The sequence below is a fragment of the Filobasidium floriforme genome (genome assembly GCF_021052385.1).
Source record: "Filobasidium floriforme strain CBS 6241 chromosome Unknown HD553scaffold_2, whole genome shotgun sequence".
Classification (NCBI taxonomy): domain Eukaryota; kingdom Fungi; phylum Basidiomycota; class Tremellomycetes; order Filobasidiales; family Filobasidiaceae; genus Filobasidium; species Filobasidium floriforme.
The window spans coordinates 1,259,191-1,282,609 of record NW_025763623.1 but is presented as its reverse complement, the minus strand read 5'-3'; the positions used below and the strand labels follow the sequence as shown (position 1 = coordinate 1,282,609).

General features: G+C 52.1%; 7 protein-coding genes across 7 annotated transcripts; 3 read left to right on the top strand and 4 right to left on the bottom strand.

The window, feature by feature from the left end:
* Window positions 1-537: 537 nt before the first annotated feature.
* Window positions 538-3,094, bottom strand: HD553DRAFT_292025 (uncharacterized protein; the record flags this gene model as incomplete). Its single annotated transcript, XM_046178394.1, has 9 exons — window positions 538-930; window positions 1,025-1,325; window positions 1,394-1,816; window positions 1,876-2,076; window positions 2,139-2,253; window positions 2,330-2,369; window positions 2,481-2,645; window positions 2,724-2,795; window positions 2,890-3,094. The coding sequence occupies 9 exons, from the start codon at window positions 3,092-3,094 to the stop codon at window positions 758-760; spliced, it is 1,695 nt and encodes a 564-aa protein (XP_046039826.1). The 3' UTR covers window positions 538-757.
* A 1,721-nt stretch (window positions 3,095-4,815) lies between these two features.
* On the top strand, window positions 4,816-5,443 carry HD553DRAFT_339106 (uncharacterized protein; the record flags this gene model as incomplete). The annotated part of the gene is made up of 2 exons (XM_046182408.1): window positions 4,816-5,155; window positions 5,238-5,443. The coding sequence occupies 2 exons, from the start codon at window positions 4,816-4,818 to the stop codon at window positions 5,441-5,443; spliced, it is 546 nt and encodes a 181-aa protein (XP_046039825.1).
* Window positions 5,444-6,584: 1,141 nt separating this feature from the next.
* HD553DRAFT_280356 (uncharacterized protein) lies at window positions 6,585-8,186 on the bottom strand. Its single transcript, XM_046178102.1, has 4 exons — window positions 7,982-8,186; window positions 7,666-7,887; window positions 7,477-7,604; window positions 6,585-7,412 (listed from the first exon to the last, which is right to left on the bottom strand). The coding sequence occupies exons 1-4, from the start codon at window positions 8,060-8,062 to the stop codon at window positions 6,638-6,640; spliced, it is 1,206 nt and encodes a 401-aa protein (XP_046039824.1). The 5' UTR covers window positions 8,063-8,186; the 3' UTR covers window positions 6,585-6,637.
* A 731-nt stretch (window positions 8,187-8,917) lies between these two features.
* On the bottom strand, window positions 8,918-11,596 carry HD553DRAFT_103283 (putative GTPase activating protein for Arf-domain-containing protein). The gene is made up of 6 exons (XM_046176388.1): window positions 11,586-11,596; window positions 10,691-11,512; window positions 10,586-10,623; window positions 10,416-10,515; window positions 9,203-10,349; window positions 8,918-9,126 (listed from the first exon to the last, which is right to left on the bottom strand). Exons 2-6 carry the CDS (start codon window positions 11,352-11,354, stop codon window positions 9,015-9,017), a joined length of 2,061 nt encoding a protein of 686 aa, XP_046039823.1. The 5' UTR covers window positions 11,355-11,512; window positions 11,586-11,596; the 3' UTR covers window positions 8,918-9,014.
* A 1,798-nt stretch (window positions 11,597-13,394) lies between these two features.
* HD553DRAFT_304779 (cyclin-like protein) lies at window positions 13,395-16,905 on the top strand. The gene is made up of 9 exons (XM_046179064.1): window positions 13,395-13,746; window positions 13,814-14,032; window positions 14,464-15,279; window positions 15,369-15,421; window positions 15,520-15,717; window positions 15,784-15,862; window positions 15,932-16,141; window positions 16,213-16,399; window positions 16,480-16,905. Exons 1-9 carry the CDS (start codon window positions 13,732-13,734, stop codon window positions 16,494-16,496), a joined length of 1,794 nt encoding a protein of 597 aa, XP_046039822.1. The 5' UTR covers window positions 13,395-13,731; the 3' UTR covers window positions 16,497-16,905.
* Window positions 16,906-19,107, bottom strand: HD553DRAFT_347753 (uncharacterized protein). Its single transcript, XM_046183319.1, has 6 exons — window positions 18,881-19,107; window positions 18,675-18,804; window positions 18,238-18,578; window positions 18,081-18,144; window positions 17,453-18,002; window positions 16,906-17,365 (listed from the first exon to the last, which is right to left on the bottom strand). Exons 1-6 carry the CDS (start codon window positions 19,048-19,050, stop codon window positions 16,929-16,931), a joined length of 1,692 nt encoding a protein of 563 aa, XP_046039821.1. The 5' UTR covers window positions 19,051-19,107; the 3' UTR covers window positions 16,906-16,928.
* A 234-nt stretch (window positions 19,108-19,341) lies between these two features.
* Window positions 19,342-23,321, top strand: HD553DRAFT_304775 (P-loop containing nucleoside triphosphate hydrolase protein). Its single transcript, XM_046179063.1, has 21 exons — window positions 19,342-19,601; window positions 19,684-19,711; window positions 19,797-19,886; window positions 19,965-19,986; window positions 20,070-20,234; window positions 20,343-20,700; window positions 20,782-20,843; window positions 20,925-21,068; window positions 21,161-21,303; window positions 21,373-21,394; window positions 21,468-21,617; window positions 21,679-21,780; window positions 21,846-21,872; window positions 21,935-22,085; window positions 22,157-22,220; window positions 22,285-22,327; window positions 22,393-22,449; window positions 22,545-22,681; window positions 22,770-22,783; window positions 22,921-22,975; window positions 23,053-23,321. The coding sequence occupies exons 1-21, from the start codon at window positions 19,423-19,425 to the stop codon at window positions 23,110-23,112; spliced, it is 2,073 nt and encodes a 690-aa protein (XP_046039820.1). The 5' UTR covers window positions 19,342-19,422; the 3' UTR covers window positions 23,113-23,321.
* Window positions 23,322-23,419: the final 98 nt, after the last annotated feature.

The window sequence follows — 23,419 nt, the reverse complement described above, 5'->3', positions numbered from 1 at the left end:
GCTCTAGAGGTCTGTCTGACAAGACAAGCTGACGCTTAACATTGAGCGGAGAGATCACACGGATTAGGGAGCAGACGGGCACTTCAGCAGGCAAATACAGCACATCAGCTGGTCCAAACGGATGATAGAAGACTCTCATCTTCGATCAGAATACTCCTGCTTTGCCATCAACCATGGTATTTATGCCCGGTAGCCAGCCTCTGATGGATTTGTGATGGCATCGAGGCGCTGGCCAAGGCAAAGACCACGGCCATATCATTGAAAAGAAAAATGGATAGCAACGTTTAGGGTTTGCCTTCCACTGCAGGCTTTGACTGCGACGCGGGACTGGAAGATGAAGCACACCTCGACATCTATCTTCCGAGGCTTTGCCAATCACCGAGCATGTGCGCTCTCTCCTCACACACTGATTTCAAGGGCAAGAGCCGTGGCCTCGGATGAAGCTGGCGCCGCATCTGATCACTCGTGTTTGAGGTGGCTTTGTTTGAATTGCGATTGAAACAAGGCAGGGCGGAAAAGGTATCGGACCGGATCGATCTGGCAGAATAGGAATGCATTGGCAATTCACCCGGCTACAGATCCCAACAACATGGCGCCACAGATACTTAGGAAATACCCATCATCGCAATCGTACGCTATGACAAAACTGCGAGAGACATGTCAGGTAAACCTTTCGCTTCTTCTTTTTGGGGACCATTCCTTCGCCAATCTATAGCATCGGTACACATCTAATCGTCTGGATAGTGCTTCTCATGCCTCAGAAAGCGATACCTTCAGGGTCATACTTATACTCGGCGTATTCGGCCTTCCAGGTTCGTTCTTCCAAGTAGGAGCGCAGATCCTCTTCAGGGACCTTCAAGTCCGAGATACCTTCGTCGATCGCTGCCTTGACGACAGCTAGGGCGATTTCCATGTTCACAGCTTGTGCGTCTATAAGATATAAGAAACAAAACGGAAACATATGCGATGAGTGAGCCGAGAACGGTTTTCTAGGCCATTCATTCTGAAAGACATTTCTAATCACCTTCAAAGTCTGGAAGTAGCGGTTTCTTGGGATCCTTCCTCGCCGGACTCATATCTCCAAGCGCCTTACACGCCGCGACGATCATCTTGTCGGTAACCCTGTCTGCTTTGCTGACGATTGCTCCCATCCCCAACCCAGGATAGACCAGAGCGTTGTTGCATTCGGCGACCTCATACTTTTCAGATGAACCCGGCATGTCAACCGGGTCGTAAGGTGATCCTGTGGCGATGAGAGCTTTTCCGTTGGTCCACTTCATAAGGTCTTTGGGATGAGCTTCGCATTTCGAGGTCGGGTTGGAGAGCTACCGGTGACGTGTTGCGGCATCAGTTTTCTGCTGAATCTAGTGACTGGGGCACACGCGACACTGACCGGCAGGATGATGGGTCTTTCGGTGCCCTCAGCCATGGCTCTGACGATCTCTTCGTTGAAAGCTCCAGCAACAGTGCTCGTACCGATCAGTACCGTCGGTTTGACCCTCTTGATCACTTCCAACAGGTCATTCTCCCCCTCGGGCCATTCTCCGATGTCCTTCTCGTCCCGATCCTTTCGGACGAAACCCCTGTCGATTCCATCCCTGATCTTGTCCGATATACCCTGCTTCAAGAGTCCGTGCTTGTCGACGAGGAATATCAACTTGTTGGCTTCTTCCTCGGACACGCCGTCGAGGAGAATGGCAGCGTCGCGTAATTGGCGAGCGATTCCGAGCCCGGCTGACCCGGCTCCGAAGCTGATGATCCTCTGTTCCGACAATTTCCCGCCCGTAACGATCAAGGCCGCTTGTAAGGTGGCGAGCTAAGGACCTTGCGCGGTTCAGTGTGGCAGATTTGATACGCCTGTCCACAAAGACTCACTGTCACTGCCCCAGTCCCCTGCACATCGTCGTTGAAGACCGGATGCTCGTCGCGGTACGTGTCTAGCAGCTTCTGCGCGTTATCCACCCCGAAATCCTCAAAGTGCAAGAGAGCATTCGGTTGATGTTTCCTTATCAAGCTGACGAACTTGTCGACGAATTTCAGATAGGTTTCACCCCTCATACGCTCATGACGCCAGCCCTATGGACCGAGAGCCGTTTCAGCTTGTCCACGCGTATTTCAGATGTAGATACCGAACGTACGAGGTACATATCGTCCTCTAGGAGATCCTTATTGTTCGTTCCTACATCCAGAGCGACAGGCAGGATTCTGGCAGGGTCGACACCGGCGACGAGAGTGTAGATCATCCCCTTGGCGCTGTTTCAGCAAAATCGATCGACGCCTTGGTATCAGATTCGCTCGGCTTCGCCTGAACAGGCGGATTTGTACGGACCTGCTGATTCCGATCGCTCCCGAGCCCTGGTCACCGATGCCTGTTCGATCCGAACCGTTCGTTCCGCAGGATATGTGATCGAGAAGCAGGTATCGTCGGTTTAGGTCTTCGATGCTAAACGAATCCAAGTTACCATATGTCAGAGACGTACCCAAGATAGCTTCGCCGTCCGAAACCACAACTAGATCAAACTCCTGGCCATCCATGACATTTATCAAGGATTGTTCCATGTGCTCCTCATCAGAAGGAGACAGCCAGATACCCTCGGGTCGTCTGAACAAGTGGCTGAAGTTTGCTATCGCTTCAGCTTCCGTAGCTACGAATTCAACCAGAACATGCACGTAGGCCTGGTCAGGCGCCAGACCGGTTAAACAGAGACCCGAACAGGACTGACGGGTATAGATGACAGGGAACATCTCTTTCAGGTGTCGAATGATGAGCGAGTAGAACAGTACCCAGTTCTGGGCTGAGGACAGTCACGACACAGCCACAATCAGCGGACATTACCAGTTACTCTCGCTGTCTCCCTGAAATCCTTGCCTTTGAGACTCTGCAAGAACGTGTTCTTAGAGAGAGATTCGACTGGTGGTTTTGGTACTGCTCGTATGCACGATTCTGTTGCTCCTCGAGCGAATTTGACTGGATAGGTAACAAACCCATGAGTCCAAACTCTTCCCGTTCCTTCCTGGTAAACGCCGAGCCCTTGTTTAGAGAGGGGTTGAGTAGCAACGAAGGCCCCTTGAGGGCTACTTTGAGCGCGGTCATGATGTCAAAAGGTGTTCAGCTATCTCGATACAGCTACAGACGGATATCACAGTCGGCCGTCGACTTGATTGACGTGCATAAGATAGACCGCTCGATGGGATGGATGATGTAGTGCTTTCCGTTCAAGGGGACGCTCCTACAGATCTGCTCCCGGTCGAAATGCACAAAGTAAACAAGATTACGTCACCTCTACTCAGATGTTTCGGTTCAAACCGGGAATCCGGATCAGAACGGTCGATGGAACCCTGAGCGTTTGCTGTACACTGACACTCGAGCCCCCAGGTCACATAGTCTTGAGCGTACGCCATGTCGAGGATGGAACTTTTATGTACCCTACCTGGCGCTCACGAGTTGGCCGTCAGAAATCGCGGAAGAAGTCCAGAAACGGATCCACAAGGCAATGGCGTTGTCCTTTGCGAAGCTGTTCCGTGTGGATATCGAATCCTTTACCAATATCCCCCATTTCGAAGATGCCCGGGTTGCCTGCAAAATTGCGGAGGCAGTGTAAGTGGCTGTCAAACAGTTCCTCTCCTCAGGTCTTGTGATTCGCGTTTCATTGTTTCATTAGTCAATTCTTTGTGCATTGCGAATTGCAATTGGATAAATTTATAGATCGGCGAAATGGGCTGCGACTGGGGTATGGCATCTGCCGATCACAACTCAAGACATAACGCAGGGCAGGGTGTCTGTTGCCATGCCTGTCTGAAGGAAGGAATTAGAGGAAATTCAATGAACGTGTGTGTCGCAGGTAATTCGTTGAGGATTTTGAAGCGAGACTCATTGATTATATGCCTGACGCGACGTACCATCGATAACAACAGGGCATTCATAGTGATCTAGAATGTCATTGCTCGAGTTGTCGAAGTGTTTTTACTAAGTTCGAACAGGCGATAGTCCGAAAGGTGACCCGTACGATTGGCAAGTACGCCTACAAAAAACGTTTCATCTGTCGAACACCACGATGATTTGCCCCGTGCCGGAAGGGCGCTGTTTTCTTTTTCCTTACGTATGCACAGGACAACATATACCCAGGGCGAGTCAATCTTAGTAAAAGATCAGTCAATCCGTCGAGTTACCGCTCTTGTCCAAGTTGTTTCTTCCTGCACGTAGAGCACGCGATCGAATTGAGAAGCTGCCGGAGATAGGCAGCCCATCTCTGATAGCCGGTTGATATTCCGATTGAGTGGGCTTCTGCGTTGATCCGTGATCTCTCTGGCTGTACATTTACTTATGAGCAACAATCGTACGAACAAAACGCGGCAAGGATGAGCGGAGATCTTCGCGGTACGACTGATCGACAAGGTTCGCGAAACTTTACCGAGAAGATTTCGGTTACCGTAGAACGTATAGCCGATAACCGATCACCTCTATCGCTTCGCCCTTGCGCCCTCCCTCCGATGCTTACAGACTGTTTCCAAGATCAGCTGACACCGTGTGAAGGATAGATCAAGAGGCGCTTCACCTGTCACGCGACGCCTGAGCCCAGCGACGATAGAGTTTCGCCGCCAAACCTTAAAGCCAAGGAAGGAACGATGGGACCTGAGGTCTGTCTCATTGTTCCGGGCCCGACTTTGCGATGCGAGCCGAGAGATCAAGAGGGGAAAGGAAGTGTACCGTAGAGAAGTATATATATATAAGAGAGGAAGACCTTCATCCGATAGTAAGTCGCAACATTTTGCAAACACCAACTCACGAATCAAACAGAATATAAAACGTCTACGATGCTGCTTCTCACCCTCCTTCCTTTGCTTCTCTGCAACTTTGTTGCAGCCGCTGACGTTCAGCAATGCCTCAACACCCACTTAGTGATCAATAGGAGCAACTCGACCAACCCGTACATCCCGATCGAACGTTTCAACGGGCTCGAATACGCTTATATCGCGAGACAGAACGACGTCGCTCCTTGTCAACAGCTGTACTACAACTGGACCTTGAACCCGGGAAACATTCAATGCTCTTCAGGCATCAATCCGACTCTAGAAGAGGTTGAATATGCTCAAAGAAGCTTCTATGATATCAGTTGTGGTGCTCCGTCCGCATTTTGGAAGGGTACCACTGCCCGTACGTTCAGTTGCGCCTGCAGAGAAAGCACGGCCGCAGCAATTCTTACTGACGATATATCCCTCCCGATATGTCAACTCAGACTCGGTCACGGTCACCCTGAAGAACCAAACCAACCCAGCTCAGACGCTCACCAAAGTGCTCGCCACCAACGTCTACGTTAAATCCGAGATCCCGACCCTCAACGCGTGTGTCGCCTCGTTGGCAGTCCCTGCGGTCAATCAAACTTTCTCCGTTGGGAGTACCGCTGCGTATGTGGTCAAGTTGAGCTACGATCCTAAGGGTTAGTTGGATGCATGATTAGGAGTGCCGTAGGAGAAAGTCACTTGAGATAGCTGACATGCAGGGTGAAAAAATGTCTCGTTTATGATCCGGCCGAATAGCTTGCTCCGGTTTGATCTTCCGAGCACAGCTGATGACGCCCAAGTTCCCGCCCTTGTGTGACAGGTTTGTTTGCCTTATTCCTCGAACTTGAAAGTGACTGCAAACGACCTTGTCGAACAAGCTGTCCAGCATCACGACCACCTGTCCGAAGGCCATCGTAGGCTCCTTGAAATCTGGTCAATGTAGGCTGAACGCTGCCGATACTTTTCCGGCTCAAGACATAAACAAGCTTACATTTCTATAACAACCCCCTCGATCTTCAAATTGGGACGATCCGGCACGCCTTGGGGGGTCGAACGAATAGACACGATCAATCTCAAGGTCGAAAGCCCTGTGGCGCGTAACACGCGCGAGAAGATGTCGGCGCCATTCTATATCCAGGTCTCCTGAGGACATTCGTGTTAATGGAAGAAAATTTGGATGTCCACAGGTGAGTATGTGCGGTTCCTGTTAGCGGACTACGATTCGCAACAGACGGCAGCTGCACCTACAATGATACTGGTATCGGATCTGATCTTCTTGCATTTCACCTGTCAGTGTTTCATCCCGTTCATCTCCTTTACTGGGGATCTTCGCATTGAACTGGACTGGAACAGGCTGGAGGTAAATACGGCCGGTGGACCTTGAAACTTACTTCAGCTCGGGTGGAGTCGCGTTTGACGTATAAGAAAAACCTCGGATTCCCGTGGCGAAGCAATGTGAAGCTATACGAATCGATATAAGATTTGTGATCGATATAGGTTAACATCTATCGTGAATTGATACATATGCTATGGGATCAAGGAGGGATCATGGTTGCGGGAGGAGGGGCGGTGGAGAAACGATGACAAGAAGCACGAAAGTCCAACGGCTCAACAGCTCAACAGGATGACTGACTGTTTCAGAACGAAGAGTTGAAAATCTCGGTGCCAGGTGATGCCCGTCCGCCTCAATTGACCTTGAGTGAGTGATGTGAGCGACCAGGGTCGAATTGTTCAGCGTGGTCCAAGAGAGAGAGAGAGAAAGAAGATTCTTGCAACTGATCCTGATCGCGTTATGCTCTGTGGTATATTCTGTCATCTATGTTTAATCCTTACAACTGACTCGTACAATGTACATTCATATATCCGGCTTCCTGCTCATGCGAAGCCGCCGCGAATCCTCTTCGTCCTCCCAATTCGACCCTTGAAGGAATTCGACGATATCCAACCGCGTACCCCCTTGGCCTTCCTCCATCATCCGCTCGCTATTGCACTTCGTCCGGGAAGAACCCGATCCGTAACTGGCGTGTTTGTGTTCAAGCGTATCGTCCGTGCCAGAGGAAGGGTCGGACGAACTCGTATCGTACGTCATGACCGGAAGATGGTCCCGCCCTGGACCTTCAACGGCCTTGTCCCAGGCCGAAGTGTCGGCCGGATCGAATCGGGTCAGACCGCTCGGTCCTGGTCTTTCTTCCTGTCTCCTAGGTTGGCCTGGCGTGTCCTTGATCCCGGAGGACGATCTCGAGTTGATCGTGAACAGCAGAGACAAGGCATACAGCTCTGTTATGGTCCCCAAGAACACCCAAAATGACGCCGATTCCGTTCGCCTATGAGCCGGACTGGCGAGGAAGAGGACGCACATCACCGCAGCACATGCGTGTGTCAAGAGCACCGTCTCCAAGGTGAGAGCGACTAGGCGTTGTACGATCCTTTTCCGACCGGATCCTCTTGCCTGTAATTGGACCCGGCAGAAGTAGATCAAGAGCGAGGCGGTGACGATCCCGTCTGTGATAGCGGAGAGTCCCATCCATAGGATAGCGACGACCTGGGAGGGGACGCCGATGACACGGCCTCTAAACTCTTCGAGCGAGACGAATGGACGATGGGCCCAAAGGTAGGCAGTAATAGCGAGACTGGAAGGAGCAGAGATCAGCTTTATTCAAAGATGTAGGAGCTGCTATAGGCGACGAAACTCACGCGATCCCCGCCAACAAGGTGATTATCGGAAGGACCACCATCAAGATTCCGAACCACCGTTTACGACCAAACAGTACCCATGCACGTCTTCCCATGTACAGCTGACAAGTGAATCCCATCAGAGGTATCTGCGAAGATACCGCGGAGATTGAATCGTCGTCCACTCCCTATACGCTTTAGAAAACTCACGAGCCCATCCTGAAAGCTCAGGGGCCACCAGAACGTTCCCCAAACTTCTGGATTCCAGATCCCATCCACGTAGTACTTCCACGAGCTGACTACGAGGATCAAGACTTGTAGCGTCCCGAGCAGGAAGATCCACCCTACGAGGCATTTGTAGCGTAGCGAGTCCCCGCTGTACGTCGAGTAATATCGATAGACCTGCGAGGCATGCACGCCAAAGAGGATCGCCTGTTTCAAAAGACCAGCCCGATCGTCAGTGACCGGAGCTTTCTGGGAAGAGACTGGCATTCTGGAAGCAGACACGTCTGGATCCCGCACTCACGCCAAAGAACGAGCCGATAAGGAATCCAGCGGGGTTGACAGGATACGGGTTATTGCTGATCTTGGTAGGGTCCGGATGCATCCTGGCGAGTTTCCGATGGCTATGGCCTGCCGATCATCAGGAGCTCAGGCGTCACTGAACGCTTCCCAAGCAGACTCTACGACCTTGATTATGGTAATGCTCGAGAGACGTATGAGCTCTGATGGGGTCTGCTATCGACCGACACCCTGTCCATTTTCCCACACTCCCCCTATCCCAAGCGAAATTCCCAGCCTTCTTATTACCCGGCCGGCCGGCGCGGAAGCTATTATTACGTTAAAATCGCGTTTTCCCGTATCAGGCACCCGAAGATGGGTCAATGTCTCGGGCTGATCGATCGGCGCGGCATTGATGATGTTGCGCGTTTGTTGCATATGAAACCTTCAGTGAGACAACTGCCAGCAACTTCCATGGCTTCTCCCCCAAGGTTTATGATCTACGACTCGTGAAGAACAGCAAGTCGAGGAAAGGATCGATCAGGGTAGTTCTAGGCCATGGGGATCAACTGCAACACCAACGAAAGTACCGTTGTCGGCTTGTCGACTAAGCCCAGCCAAGGTGCGCAGTTCAAGTCGAGGCAGCTGAGGGGTTAGTCAAACAGTTAGATTCTTCAAACTATGAACCTGTGGTGTCTGACCACCACTCGCTACAACAGCAACATCAGCAATGCCTATGGCATCTCCGGATCAACCAGGCAAGTCCTGTTGGCCAGCGAGCTGCGCAAGCCGAGAGAGTGGGAGAATCATCAGGATGCTGACGATGAATGGGAGGCCTACGATCCCGTGTTGTGGCATTTGACATAGTGGTAATCGTGGTGAACGGCTGTTCTAGGTGGTGTCTGATGTGCGCGTCTGCTCGAGAGGATTCTATGCTGGTCTGTGTCTTACCATGATGCGTAGCGGACGTCTTAAACTTTACTGATAGGCAAAAGTATGACGGTCAAATTTTCAAGAGATAGGTATGACCGGGTTGTATATACATTCGAGATACGGCATTATAAGGCGATCCCGCGCGGTTCGTCGAAATACAAAGCGCGATCTTCTGGGCTGAGCCAGACGCCGTGTAAATATTTCTTCTCGATGTGAGCTTTGAGAGCCGAGAGGGACCTTTGGTAATCATGCGTACAAGATCGATCAGTCTTTCTCTCCGCCATATTGACCGGTATCAATCGAGTTCACTTACAGATCCTGAAGATCGGATTCATCCGGTCTAGTCCTCTCCCAAACCGCGTTACCCCGCATGTTCCCGCTAGACCTGGCGGTAAGGATCATCTCCTCTGTCCACTTGTCAAGATCCGGACTTCGCACTTTCGAGACGTGCGACCCAAGACCTCGATGGATACCCGCACATCGTTGACAGAGGAACATGACGATCGGGTGATTATGTAGCGAAACGGTCGCCCAGCGCTGTGTATATTCTCCTCGCAATGACCGTCTGCAGTCCGCACAGGTTTGATTGCTGGGCTGATCGGCCACCTTACGGAGCATGGCCATATCGGCGATGGCCACCTGCCTGTCAGCATCTATTTGGGAAACGCGAGTTGGCGTGCGCGACAAGGGTAACTGGCCGACCGACTGTGGTCTAGCTTTTAGCGGCACCTGTCCAGTGCCTGTGTCTGCGGGCGGCGAGACGAAACCGTCCTCGTTTTCGCTATTATTGGCGACTAGGATAGCTCGTCGCATACCGTCGTCAAATTCCATTGAATATCCAGACCCTTTCCGATGTTGTGTGGGTGGTACCGAAGGAAGACTACCTCTGGCTGCCGGAGCGTCGACTGACCGACCACCTTCATCGCTGTGTTCAAACACCGACAATGCTCTCCCACTGCTTCTCGACGACCGGCTCGATTGCCGACTGCGACTACCCAGGGCTGCAGGATGTGGTCGATGACTCGGTACACTCAAGCTGGACCGAGTATTGCGCACAACACCACCAGACTTGGAGTGATCTTTGAGTAGCCCGCTCAGATCCGATCGGGATTTCGATTGACCGAATCCTAGACTTGTTCTGCTTTGGCGAAGAGCCTCTTTCAGAGAAGGCTTCTTGGTGACCGGCTTCGGCCAGCTCGATATCGGATCATCCGCGTCTCCTATCGAGAGACTGGGAAATCCAAGTCCGATCGGGTTCTCTGATGGACCAGTAGACATACCGTGCTCATCCACCGAATCACGATTATGGTTGACCAATTGATTGATGTCGCGAAACGACGAGGTCCCGTTCAATACCGATTCGACGGCGTTCGATATGGCATAAAGCCACGACTTCATCTCCTCGGCAGAAGTTGCCTGATACATCCGCTTTCCTTGCGTAGGCGTCACGATCTCGAAGGCTATCGCAATACATCGTCAGTTCGAAGAAGAATCAAGGTAGATCTTGTGCATATGCGACAGCTTACCATACCGCCTATCGGTATCACGACCTTCCCGAGCAGTGGCAAAGCGTAGGTCGATGACCTGACTGGCGCTGCCTAGCTTACTCGAGACCCCACCCCGGTACTACAAAGCGTGAGACAGGGTCGAATCAGCTGGGCCGTGCGTTGAGTCGATCAGGTCGAAAATAACTCACCTCGTACATCTTGCAAGATGACAGAACCATCCAACAACCTGTGAAGGCCTCTCCGTCGTCAGCTGGAATATTCGTCGTCTCGATCGCTGGGGTTGCCAGACTCACTCTCCCATTTGACCTTCTCCTTGCGCTCGCCAGCGTGTCGTCCACTAGAAACTCCTACCCCTTCCCAGACTCCAGGACTCCAGACCAGGCCTTCTTTCCTTCTGCCCGCCTGAACCCGCCTCATCTCCTCTTCGAGCATCTCGGCGGCAGACTGGTCCTGCAAATCACGGAATGTCGGGAATTTCTTAGACCCCGCCATCGTCGGCGTGGGTGCAGTAGAGGACGGTACTGTCGGTACATGGGAAGCAGCAGATTCTGTTGCCGTAGTCATTATTGATATCGTAGGAGACAGCAGGCCTCCTGCAGGCCGATCACCTTCTTGCGTGAAAAGAGACGCTCCGGATGGCGAACGACGTCCGTCTTGATGCCGAGAAGGTACCGACTGCAGCGACAACCTGTTGGACATTTTCGGTCGTCTGTACGTCTCCTCTCCCTCCATCTCTTCCAGCGCCGGTGAGACCCTAGAAGGGATCTGCAGTGACATTCTACTTGACGACACCGCGGTAGGACCTTCGATCCCAACCGATACATTGTTATGTCCCTGTTGAGTTTTGGCCCGATCCCGCTCATCCTTGTTGTTATTGCTATTGTGCCCGACCATGGAGGATAACCCTCCATGTATCGAGGAAGCGGACGAGATCATCCCCCTTATCCGGCTTCCCATCCCTCGATGTTTCTTCTTGCCCTCCAAGACGCCCACCGTACTGCTCCCCGCTCGATCTGGATCTAACGCGCTGACCGTCTTCCCCAAGCCAAACGATTTCCTCCTATCCTTCTTCCCCTGCCCACCTACCACACCTGACGTTCCGGTACCCGAAAGCCCTGCAGAACCCGACCGACTGTTTCTCAATGCCTCTGCATCCCTTTCCACCTGATTCTCGAGCTCGGCTCTCACTCGTTCTCTATATCCCCAAGAACTCTCCAAAGCTTCCCTCTGACTAGCCAACCTCGCTGACCGGACTGCCAACCTGGTTCGTATCCTGGCCGTCGTCGGGTAAGAATATGCAGACTGTTGTTGTCGTTGTTTTACCGTCGGCGTCTTTTCTTCCGACCCAGATGGTTCCCGACCCAGGTCAATGAAACCATCCGAATTGACGATCTCTTCGTTGAGGGTCATCTCCGGCCCGACCAACCTTCTAGTGCTCGATCGAATCCGGGACATGGCGTTCGTCCCCGGTCCAGGGCCTGGTAAGGATACCGTTCTATCCCTCTCTCTCCCGCCTTCTAGCCTGCTTGGCCTTGTCGTACCATTCAACCCCGACGTCGAAATCGTTTCCCCGTCACCTTGGACTACCCCGCCCATCCATACGTCCAAACACCCCTTCAGATCCAGACATTCCACGCTGGTCGGCGGACAAGCCCAGAGGAACAGGGAATGAATGTCATACCGTTCCAAATCGTATTCCTTGTCGAGGACTTCTCGAACGGTGACCGTCTCGAGAGTGGGTTCGCAGTCCACATGTGCGGTCTTGGATGAGGATGAGGAGGAGGCAGGGTTGTTGGACGGGAGGAGCGAGCGAGAGAGGGTCTGATAGTACAATTTCGATGTTTCCTATAATTCCACATATAACGCAACATTTGGCGTCCGATAGAATCAGCCCCCGGACTATCGAGAAGATCCTGATTTGATCATCCACCTTGAACTCACCTCGAACCCGCCCAATGCTACCCCATTACCCACTCCTCTTCCCTTTAGATGACTCTTCAACCCTCTCAACCGGCTCATCAGCACGCCCTCCAGACGTTCCTTTTCTTCCTCCCGCCTTCTTGTTAGCCAGGATTTTACGTCGCTGACCACCCCGGCTCCCGAGTCCGTATTCTTGGTATCACTCGCTCCGGTAGTATCATCGACATCGACTTGCTCCTCTCCAAGGTCATTGCTCGAACCCGATTCTGAGCCTGAAGAGAGAAGCCCATCCAGCCTCTCCAGATCTTCCAACAAGACCCCCTCGGCCTTCTTCAACGCTTCTAGGCAATCCACTACCTGTTGAGCGGATACAAGAGTGGATTTGCAAGACTTGGAGAGGAGATGGGCGCGATGTTCCAGGTTCGAGAGGGAGGCTCGGAATAGAGGGGTGTCTTTGGGGATCTCGATGTCGAGCATCATTCACGAGTAGCTTGTGTTCGGTTTGAACTCCCGGCTGACGATTTAGCAAGGTGTTGAGTGCCTACTCCGAGTATTTATATATAGGGGATCTGAGAATGATATCTCGATAGACTCGAGGCGAGTCCAGTCAAAGCAAGAGATGCCACTAAAAGGTCTGATCAAGGACGAGGTCCGGGTTGTTATTGTTTCGAAGGCATGTCGACCTGCCCGGGATCGCGATCGAGGGTCCCAATTCCGAGGTTGAGATGAGCGAGGTACAATGAAGAGAGAATGAAGTGGGTTCGAGATGCTGGAAGTAGTGAACACTGGATCGACCAGACGTGCGAGTCGTTCCCCCGTTGTCCTTGCATGTGCAAGTTGCTGATTGTGTGTGTAATGGTCCCCCCGGCCCGAATCGTAAACACAACAGAGGTATGGCTGTACGTAATTATGACGTTAGGATAGTTTACATACAAGTCGCCTTCGACGGACTACCTCCCCCGTTGCCCTCCCTTACGTAATCCAAACAACATTGCGCGCCCCCTCTTCTCATACAAATAATCAACGAGCAAGCGAGAGCAAGCAAGCGAGCGAGCCCCCGAACAACAATCTCTCACAATCAAGCATTCGTCTACACTCCTTTACAAACAAACAACAACTACACACCACACCTACTCTCGATCCAGGTAAACGAGTTCACAACACACACACAGCAGCTCTTGCGACTCTAGCCACAAGCCTCGGATCTTTTCCTCTTCCCTTCACCGAGACCGCTGCTCGCAGATCTTGCTTTCGACTCCCCTAGTCCTTTCGCTCAACCGACAACCGACATCGTTTTCCCGGTCCACCTTCTTACTTTGCGACAACAAACAACCGGACCAAGCTACTACTACCACTACCACACTACTACTTTCATCAATTCGACGTCCTTCTTGCATCAAAACAAACCCGCAATATGGCTGCCGTCCGCGTGAGTTCGAGACATCCAGCCTCTTCCGCGTAGCCTTACAACACTCCTAACATCGATACACCTCTAGCCGACCCGAACCCGGACAGCCATCCGGACTTATCAAGACGAGAACTCTTCTATCCCTACTTCCCATCCTGTCAAACCGAACCCCGCTGTTCAGGCTCAAGACGCTCCTGTCAAGAACACCGTCCTCCTCCCCGCGCAACAGGTGGAGGTCCTCGGCGTCCGACAGGTCAACATCAACGGACCTACGGGAGGAATCAAACGACCCGCTCTCACTTCCAAGGTCAGTAACAGCGTTTCTCTGTCTCTTTGTTCTCTCTTCCCCATTCCGTCATAGTGGTTGGAGATGGAGTTGTTCGTAAATCGGGTCCGGGTGGTGTGCGTGACATCACACGCGCGGGAAAGGAGGGGGAGTTTGTTATGGTGTTGGTTCATCTTCTACGCGTCGATCGACCTTCGACTCTTGATATCGACATCGACATCAACATCGACGACTACCTTGACCTTTACTGGAATACAATCATATCGTTAACGTTGATCGTAACGATGGTTGACGGGAAGAGAAGAGGAGTGGTCATGGGGTCATGGGGGCGATAGAGGGCTGATCGTCGGTCGTCTGATTACGTGGACTCCTTTCGACTCCAACCTGGACTTGTAACACCAACAACAACTTGACTCTAACTCGAACTACTATCCGCACTTGAACATACACAGGACTCGCAATCACAACCCCCTCGCAAGGCTCCCAAGCACACACGATCTAGCTCGGTGACCAATAAGCCTGAACGTCGCGTACCTACTGTCCCCCTCGGCACCTCGAACTCGTTGAATATCATCGCCAGCACTTCCAACAACAGCAACGTCAGCACCAGCCGACATGCCGCCGGATCATCACGTCAACCGTCTGTCGACCCCGAAGCTCCTTTCAGTGACGCGCCTACGTTGAACACGGTCGACGAGGATGGCGATCACGTCAAGCTCAGCGGGACATCAACGGGGAGCGGGTTGACGCCGTCCTTGACCGAGTTGGGAGTGGGCAAGGTGGACGATCATCCTTCGAGCAGCAGGTACATGGATGCGGGCGAGGCCGCTCGGTACGAGGACGAGCTGGAGACTCAGCAGATGCACCACGGACACCAGCTCCAGCAGCACCACCAGATCGTCGACGTCTTGCCCAAGTTGGAAGAGACCGAAGAGGACCTCCAACGTTCTCAGCGATCTCAGCACTACCACCTCGAGGCGTCCGCTCACGAGTTGTTGTCCGACGCTCCTGATGCCGACCAATACGACGAACATCAACACGAACACGAGCTCGAGGACCACCACCAGACATACGACCAATCGGCTACGCTCGTCGCGCCCCAGGTGGACGAGGACGACTGGTTGTGCTTGACCAAGGAACAGGCTTACTTGGCTCACGCCGAGTTGAACGATGTCAGGTCGAGGTTCGTGGACGAGGTCGACGAGCTGGATTGTACGATGGTGGCAGAGTATGCCGACGAAATCTTTGCGCTCATGGGACAATTGGAGGTGAGTCGGGGTCGGGTCCTTTGCATTCGGCTTAGGTGACAAGGGCGAAGAGGCAGAGCTGATACAAGCGCTTTGGGTTGGGATTTTAGGTGGAGAGTCTGCCGAATGCCAACTACATGGATCACCAGCACGAGATGGACTGGTAAGTCGGTTTGCTTGCAGGATAGGTTGCGTTTCGGTTTGATGCGAGGCACTGATTAGTCGCCTTTCATTGCTTTCTTCTTTTCTTTCGTCCCACAGGGGGATGCGAACCACCCTCATTGACTGGTTGCTCCAAGTCCACCTGCGATACCACATGTTGCCCGAGACGCTCTGGATCGCCGTCAACATTGTCGACAGGTTCTTGTCCGCTAGGGTCGTCTCGTTGATCAAGCTCCAGTTGGTCGGGGTCACTGCCATGTTTATCGCTGCCAAGTATGAGGAGATCCTTGCCCCCAGGTGAGCGCCAAGTCGGGGTTGAGACATCTGGAGCAGAAGCTGATTTGATTGGATGGGACGCTGTAGTGTCGAGGAGTTTGTTTACATGACCGAAGGTGGATACAACAAGGATGAGATCTTGAAGGGAGAGCGAATCATCCTACAGGCAAGTCGCGCTTGCAATCTTACGAGAAAGCAACACGCATGCTAATGCCTCGACCGCCCCATTCGACAGACCTTGAACTTTGACATTTCGTCCTACTGCTCGCCGTACAGCTGGGTCCGAAAAATCTCCAAGGCAGACGACTACGACGTTCAGACCAGGACCTTGTCCAAGTACTTGATGGAGGTGACTCTGCTCGACCACAGGTTCCTCCGAGCGAGACCTAGTGTTATTGCTGCGATTGGGATGTACCTGGCCAGGAGGATGTTGGCAGGCGAATGGGTGAGTTTATAGATGCTAGCACAAGGTATTCCTCTGGCGGTGACTGACATTTCGTCCTCTTGTGGTTGTAGACGGAAGGATTCGTCTACTACTCTGGGTTCACCGAAGTCCAGCTGCTCGGCGGTGCCAGGATCTTGACCGAGATCATCGCCGCTCCCGGGTTCGCGGAACAGTACGTGTACAAAAAGTACGCGACTAAGAAGTTCTTGCGAGCATCCCAGTTTGCCGGAGAATGGGCTCGAGCAAACGTCGCCCAAGGTGAGTCGATAGTCGTACAAATTCACGGTGGTGATTGAAGGGTTGGCGACTGATCGACGGTTGTCTTGCTGTGTGACCAGACCTGGCCATATTTTGAAACGACACATTCACGACATCAGTGATGCAGGATCGGACGACGATCGCATGATCGTTTCCGGCCAGCCTCCAACGCTATCTCTGGACTCGCACACCCACTTTATATTCACCTTTACCGCTTCTGCAAAGTCCTTGTCCGGCACTCGAAGCGGTCACCACAACTCGCGGACGTCATCATTTACCTTTTCACGTTTACACCTTTACGACCCAATTTTTTTACACCAAACGTTTTTTCTTCTCCTACACATCATCCCGCCTGTGCCTTTTAATACGGTTAATAGATTCACACTTGCACAGCTCGGTTGTCTCGTATATTTTCCCTCTTCCATGGGCTCTCCCTGGCTGTGTATTGGCTTTTCACCTCGCATGTATGCATAGTCTGTCTCATATACGATGAAATCGAGCACAATTGCGCTTTGGCCAGTGAACCCATCTAATACCCAAGGACCTCGCTGCGCAATGCCTTGTTCTTGCGCAAGGGGAACCTCCATTCTTCTACACTGCCCCAACCACCTTTTTCGCCACCATCCGCTTCGGCGGTCAGTCCAAGCAGATAGTTCTCGTACCGATATTCGTAAGGGAATCCAAAGACCAGGTCGCCCCGGACTTTCTCGGTATGCCGCTTATCCTTCTTGACCGGTGGGTTTCCAGGCTTCGCGTGTTCTCCATCGTGTGTCGTATCGTTCGCAGCTTGTTGATTTTCATGGCCAGGTTGTTGTTGAGGTTTCGCCTTGTCGTCCGGTTGCACAGCCTCTTCTTCCCTTGATGGGGCGGAGAACGAGTCGGGGATGTTTGATAAGCGGCCAGCCCAGTAGAGAGCTGTTAGGTGCGACTGAATCTCGGCCAGCGGGAACGGCACGACCAAGTAGGCTGGAAGAAATGGCCAGAGAACGAGGTGAATTCCAACTTTCAGGTGCCTTGGAAAAAGGCTAGGCCGTATGCCAAAATGACACTCACGTAAAGCGATAAATGCACACGTCCGATCCCCTCTCAAGAACAGTTTGATCTCGTCCAACTCCTTGATAGCCAAGCCCTGTATCCCGCCCTTTTCCCACCCGTTGACTTCGTCCAGGACATCGACATCCCCGACGGTCTCCTCGCATACTCGTTTCTCGTTCCAGGGCGCATCCTCGGATTTGGCAAAAGGGAGTTGGTAGTAAAACCCGGTGGCAAAGATGATGACATCTATATCCTCCAATGTCGAGCCGTCCTTGAAATGGATGACCCCACCTTCGATCTTTTCAATCAGCGGCCTATGCTGGATATACTTTGTCCAGGGTCGACCTTCTTCTTCCTTCTTCCCGTACGGCGACCTGTCGTTCGGCAACATCGAAGACGATTGGAACACCTCGACTTTACCTTCGGCGGGGACGTCCGGGTGGGATAGGTGATTACGTTTTCGGGCGAGTTGCATGCTCTCCGGGAGGTCTTGCGTGGGAATCTGGACAGAGGCGAGTTCGCGGGCAACATCTGACCCTGAGGCAAAGGAGCCTACCACCAGGACCCGCTATAGAGATACGTTTTGAATCAAGGCGGTGTATGATCAGCTTGCTGCATAAACACGCGTTTCGAAAGTTGAACTCACTCGGCCGATATATTCTTCTGGCCGTCTATACCATCTCGAATGCAATACTGTCCCTTCGAACCGACTATTCCATTTTAGCGCAGACGTCAGAATCGTCTCATCATCAGCTCCAGGTTTTCATATTTGTCGATTAAGTACTCGTATGGCATGCGCTCACTTTAGACCGGGGATCTCGGGGATCATGACCTTTTCATAATGTCCATTGGCGATCGAGACAAAGTCGAACCTCTCTTCCCTCTTCCTGATATCATCTCCCGAATCTTCTACTAAATCTTCATCTGATACTTTTCCCTTTCCTTCGGACCTCTTCGCTGTCTGGCTGTTCACGACCCATGCGTCCCCCTCTTTTCGAACCCGAGTGACGGTAGTGTCAAACCGGATGAATCGATCGACTCCGTGCATCTCGGCATATGAGATCAAGTAGTCGCATACGTCGGATGCACGGGGAAAGAGTTCGGTCTCAGTCGGGAACGGGTGGTTACGGAAGGTCATCAGTTGCTGTAAGGCGAAAGCATAACATGAACAGCATAGATTAGCTCATAAAATTGAAATGCACCATAAATCGGACAGAACAGACTCAAATGACAGGCTTACTTTAGGCAAATTCGTTCGGAGTCCTGCGTAGATCGGGGAAGGGGTTGATCCGGATCGAGTCGACAAAGCCCGAGTCGTCCCTTTCGAATCATACTTGAGCTTGTATTCGCCCGCTTCCGGGTCTTCTAACCTATAGTATATACCCAGAAACAACCGTCATTCAGCTTAAAAGTGCATACCGGGGACAGGGACTGTACACTTCATACCATACACCACCGATCTTGGACCTCGATTCGAAGACGACGAGATCGACTCGAAACTCGCTCTTTCCGTGTTGGAAGGCTTCGAGGATCTCTTTCGCCTGTGCTATACCTGCGGCGCCGGCGCCGATGACGGCTATTCGTTTAACGGGGCGGGTGTCTTGTGGAATGGTCATTGCTATCCTAGGTGTTGAAAGAGGTCTGGAGTTTTCGTAATGAGCTTCAAAGATCTGCTCGAATTTGGGATAGAGGTAGAGAAATCTGGAGATGACGATTCCACCGTTATCCGGCCGCTGCTGCTGATCGGAAGTAAATCGAGATCGATCTTCGGATGCAGATGTAATGCCGTAAGGTCAGGTGGAGGCGACGCGCATCTATGGTTCAGAGGCATCGAATGTTGATAAAGTCGCGAAGTCGAGCGATATCGAGCAAGCGGTGCACGACAATCGCAAAGTGTATGGTTTTCTAAGCAGCGAGCAGATCATCAACAGCAACAGTGAATCTCGACATCTTCTCAGGTACAACCTCGCTAAAGCCCCAGGCTTCTGATGCTACTCTCCTTGCGGTTCCGCGCGGTACGGCCGGTTCGCAATGCCGCTGCCCACGTTCGACAAGCATCGACAGCGGTCAACCCGGGTATGAGCAAGATCACCAACCTGGACAAATCGGCCGGAGATCCACATGCCAAGGTCAGGGATATGAGTATATTTCCTAAAGACAAGATCAGGTGCGCAAGATGCTAAGAGATGATGGCGTGCAATGTGAGAAGCTAACTGAACCTCTTGATGCTTCTTCAAACGGACGAACAGGAATATCTCGATCATCGCTCATATCGATGCAAGTCCCTCCTCCCCTCAAGCTCTCAAGCTGGGTCTCTTGTCGCATGATGGCATACTGACTGTCTTAATGCTTGTTTTTGTAGCACGGCAAATCTACATTAGCAGACAGGCTACTGGAAATGACGGGGACTATCACGAGAGGTCCTGGTGGGAACCATCAGGTTTTGGACAAGGTAAGCTCTGTGGTCGTCTGTATCATCATCCTAGATAAGTGGACTGATCGAAATTTCGTCCGGTTGCTTATTTCGTAGTTGGCAGTAGAGAAAGAACGAGGTCCGTACCTTCCCCCGACCCCATTCCTCAAAGTAAACCTCCTCATCTCACATCCCGTCTCATAACTTCACCATCGCATATAGGCATCACCGTCAAGGCACAAACGGTTTCCATGCTTTGGACACACACGGACCGACAAGAATACCTGATCAACCTCATCGACACCCCGGGGCATGTGGATTTCAGTTACGAGGTCTCGAGGAGTTTGGGGGCTTGTGAGGGGTGTTTGTTGTTGGTCGATGCGAGCCGTGAGTCAAGTGCCCATCGACTGCCAAGGGTTAGCTAGACTTACGATTATGACAATGCTGACTATAATTAACCTCGGTACCACCGCTTATCGTCATCTCGTCCAACAGAGGGTCTTCAAGCTCAATCATTAGCGGTCGAGCGGTCGGCTTCTGCTCAGGGTCTTTCTATCATCCCCTGCTTGAACAAGATCGACCTGCCACACGCCCACCCCGCCGTAGTCTCCGCCGCCATAACATCCACCTTGGGTATCCCCGCAGATTCGCATATGCACATCTCTGCCAAATCCGGCTTAGGGGTAAGAGATGTGTTAGGAGCGGTCATTGATAAACTGCCACCACCGGGGGACTGGCTGGATAGGGTGGCTAGGCTTAGTGGAGCGGATGTCAGGGAGGATGCGGAGGAGGTCAAGTTGAAGCGGGTGGGGGAGGATCCGGATGCATTGAGAGGGTTGATCATCGATACATAGTGAGTCGTCATGCCCGAACACGGTCGGCAATCGATCTACCTTGCCGGGAGGGGTCGACTGATGTTTTCAGGATGTGATAGCTATGATCGATTTCGGGGTGTGGTCTCCTTGATCCGAGTTTTCACCGGGACCGTCAAGAAAGGCAAGTCCACCCCACGCCCCAGGCATGATATATCACATCTCGCTAGTTAGCTGATTGCTATTTGATTGGCGATGTTCGCAGGCGACAAACTGGTCTTCATGTCGACGGGCAAGAAGCACGAGGTCCTCGAAGTAGGGATCTTTCACCCTGAAGAGACTTCGACGGGGCAGTTGTATGAGGGCCAGGTAGGGTATGTGGTCTGTAACTTGAAAGATTTCGAGGAAGGTGAGCCGAATCTTCGGGACAGACCGATATCGATTCAGGTGATGGCGTTACTGATATCGTTCCAACCATGTGTCTGCTACGGTACGAATCAGCGCACGTGGGGGATACGGTGACGCATCCAAATACTAAGATCGAGCCGTTACCGGGATTCAAGCCGTTACAGTCGATGGTGTTCGCTGGAGTGTTTCCGCTGGACGCAACGGACTTCCAAAAGCTGGAGGAAGCCATCGGGAGGGTGAGGCTGATCCGGGTAACCTCTCGAAGCGTTGGGATGATACTGACTTGCGCTTCTTGTTATGATTAGTTGACATTGAACGACCGGAGCGGTAAGACCGAACCCGGTCTCGTCCATCTCCTCTACGTTTAGCCTAACTTTGAGTTTTTGCGGCCCGGACACAGTGACTGTACAGCGAGAATCATCGGCAGCGCTTGGACAGGGATGTCGATTGGGCTTCTTGGGAACGTTACACATGTCCGTCTTGGTCCAGAGACTCAAAGACGAATACGGTGCCGAGGTCTGCGTGACGGCACCGACCGTGCCATATAAAGGTGAGTGTGCCCACACACATATACAAGGCGGAGCACTGATGCGCACTGTATGGTTGATCAGTGGTATACAAGAATGGACGGGAAGAGATCGTCTCGAATCCTGCATTGTTCCCGGACAACCATGATGCGATCATGCGAATAGACCGGGTGGAGGAACCTATCGGTATGTAAACCGGCCGTGTGCCTTTGTATACTTGGCTCTGAGTTGATTCCCTTCTCTGTCTTCAGTCCATGCAACGATTCTTTCGCCACAAGGCAAGTCCCTCTTCCACCTACGGAATAAGCAAACGAATCTTACGTTTGATGGCAATTGATAGAACACGTGGGTGATATGATGGAGCTCTGCAACGAGCACCGGGGCATTCAATTGGACTATCACTACGACGAAGCTTCAGGGAGGTCTACGTTGCGGTACGAACTCCCTCTGAGCGAGATCGCCACCGAATTCTTCAGCAAGCTCAAGAGCCGGTGAGTCTCGGTGCATCTTCGCCTGACACACGTTGGTGCGTGGCTGAAAGCTACGATGCGGAATCTTTTAGGAGCAAGGGGTACGCTTCGTTTGACTATGAAGACGCTGGGTATACCTCGAGCGATCTCATCAAGGTGGGTCGTCATTAGGATTCGTCCAAACAGACGCAAATCGCCTGATGAAGAGGTTCTTTCTCAGCTCAACCTCTTGGTTAACTCCTCTCCGGTGGACGCTTTGGCTAGTCAGTTTACAAGTCGTCAAATAGCAGTCGAGGACGAACGCTGACCCTGGATGTGTCTTATGTAGTGATTGTACACCGAGCATCGGCCGTGACTGTTGGCCGGGAGTGGGTTGCTAAACTAAGTAAGTGGACCCATCTTCTCTCTTGCGTCCGCTATATCAAAGCGCCAGACCACATCCGACCTGGTCTGATCTGACGATCCCTTCACGCCTTGCAGAAAAAGTCATCCCGCGACAACTCTTCCAAGTCTCCATCCAGGCTGCTATCGGTACCAAGATCATCGCGCGGGAGAGCTTGTCGGCGATGAAAAAGGATGTGACGGCTGGGCTTTATGGAGGGCATTACGAGCGCAAGGTCAGTGTGGCATGGGGAAGAGGTCCTGTATTCAGAAGCGGGTGTATGAGAAAGCTGATTGTGGATCCTTTTCCGTTGGGATGGGTAGATGAAACAACTTGAGTGCGTATCTTTTGCCTGAGATGAGGATCAGTGCGTAATTGCATGCTAAGGCCACAAGCTAATAATCGCTTCTCTTGCACACACTTCTCTCTTCGAACCCCTCTCTGTCCCCTTCTGACCTGATTCAAATCCAAAAGGAAACAACGACGAGGGAAAGCAAAGTTAAAACGATTAGGCGCAGGCAACGTCGAAGTGAGTCTAGGCACAATACCCGACGGCAGGCTGAAGGGTCAGCTGAAGATATTCATCGGATTGGTCGGGTCGGATAGGTGCCTGCCGCGGCGTTTTATGAGATCTTGGGAAGTGGGACGAAAGGCGGTAAAAGCTAGACGGTAGGGTGCATTACTCAAGAACAAGAAGAGAACCAGGACGAGCATCAAGCATACTGCATTAACACCTGGCAGATTGTCCAGCACACGGGACAAAGCATAGCCCACGGAGGACTTGGCATTCGGAGAACATTGTAGCATATCGACAGGATAGCATAGATCTAGACGAGGTTGTATTTTGTAAAAGGAACACACATACGCATGCAAAACGAACCCAGCGACCTTGATCCATACGTCTCACATTTGGCTCACAACCCTTAGTGCCGTGAAACTTTTGACAACATGGTGAAAGACCTGCAAGGTCAGC

Bases quoted from the DNA above. Each gene is read 5' to 3' on its own strand.
- HD553DRAFT_280356 (XM_046178102.1), bottom strand. From the start codon at position 8,062: ATGCATCCGGACCCTACCAAGATCAGCAATAACCCGTATCCTGTCAAC. The intron at 7,888-7,981 runs GTGAGTGCGGGA...CTTTTGAAACAG, and splicing joins TTATCGGCTCGTTCTTTGGC to GCGATCCTCTTTGGCGTGCA. The intron at 7,413-7,476 runs GTGAGTTTCGTC...TGCTCCTTCCAG, and splicing joins ACCTTGTTGGCGGGGATCGC to TCTCGCTATTACTGCCTACC.
- HD553DRAFT_103283 (XM_046176388.1), bottom strand. From the start codon at position 11,354: ATGGGAAGCCGGATAAGGGGGATGATCTCGTCCGCTTCCTCGATACAT. The intron at 10,350-10,415 runs GTAAGCTGTCGC...GTATTGCGATAG, and splicing joins TGATACCGATAGGCGGTATG to CCTTCGAGATCGTGACGCCT. The intron at 9,127-9,202 runs GTAAGTGAACTC...TGATTACCAAAG, and splicing joins GAATCCGATCTTCAGGATCT to GTCCCTCTCGGCTCTCAAAG.
- HD553DRAFT_304779 (XM_046179064.1), top strand. The intron at 15,863-15,931 runs GCAAGTCGCGCT...CCCATTCGACAG, and splicing joins GAGAGCGAATCATCCTACAG to ACCTTGAACTTTGACATTTC. The intron at 16,142-16,212 runs GTGAGTTTATAG...TTGTGGTTGTAG, and splicing joins GGATGTTGGCAGGCGAATGG to ACGGAAGGATTCGTCTACTA.
- HD553DRAFT_347753 (XM_046183319.1), bottom strand. From the start codon at position 19,050: ATGACCATTCCACAAGACACCCGCCCCGTTAAACGAATAGCCGTCATC. The intron at 18,579-18,674 runs GTAAGCCTGTCA...TTCGCCTTACAG, and splicing joins TCCGAACGAATTTGCCTAAA to CAACTGATGACCTTCCGTAA. The intron at 18,003-18,080 runs GTGAGTTCAACT...GTATCTCTATAG, and splicing joins CAGAAGAATATATCGGCCGA to CGGGTCCTGGTGGTAGGCTC.
- HD553DRAFT_304775 (XM_046179063.1), top strand. From the start codon at position 19,423: ATGCTACTCTCCTTGCGGTTCCGCGCGGTACGGCCGGTTCGCAATGCC. The intron at 20,701-20,781 runs GTGAGTCGTCAT...AGGATGTGATAG, and splicing joins GGGTTGATCATCGATACATA to CTATGATCGATTTCGGGGTG. The intron at 22,450-22,544 runs GTAAGTGGACCC...CACGCCTTGCAG, and splicing joins GGAGTGGGTTGCTAAACTAA to AAAAAGTCATCCCGCGACAA.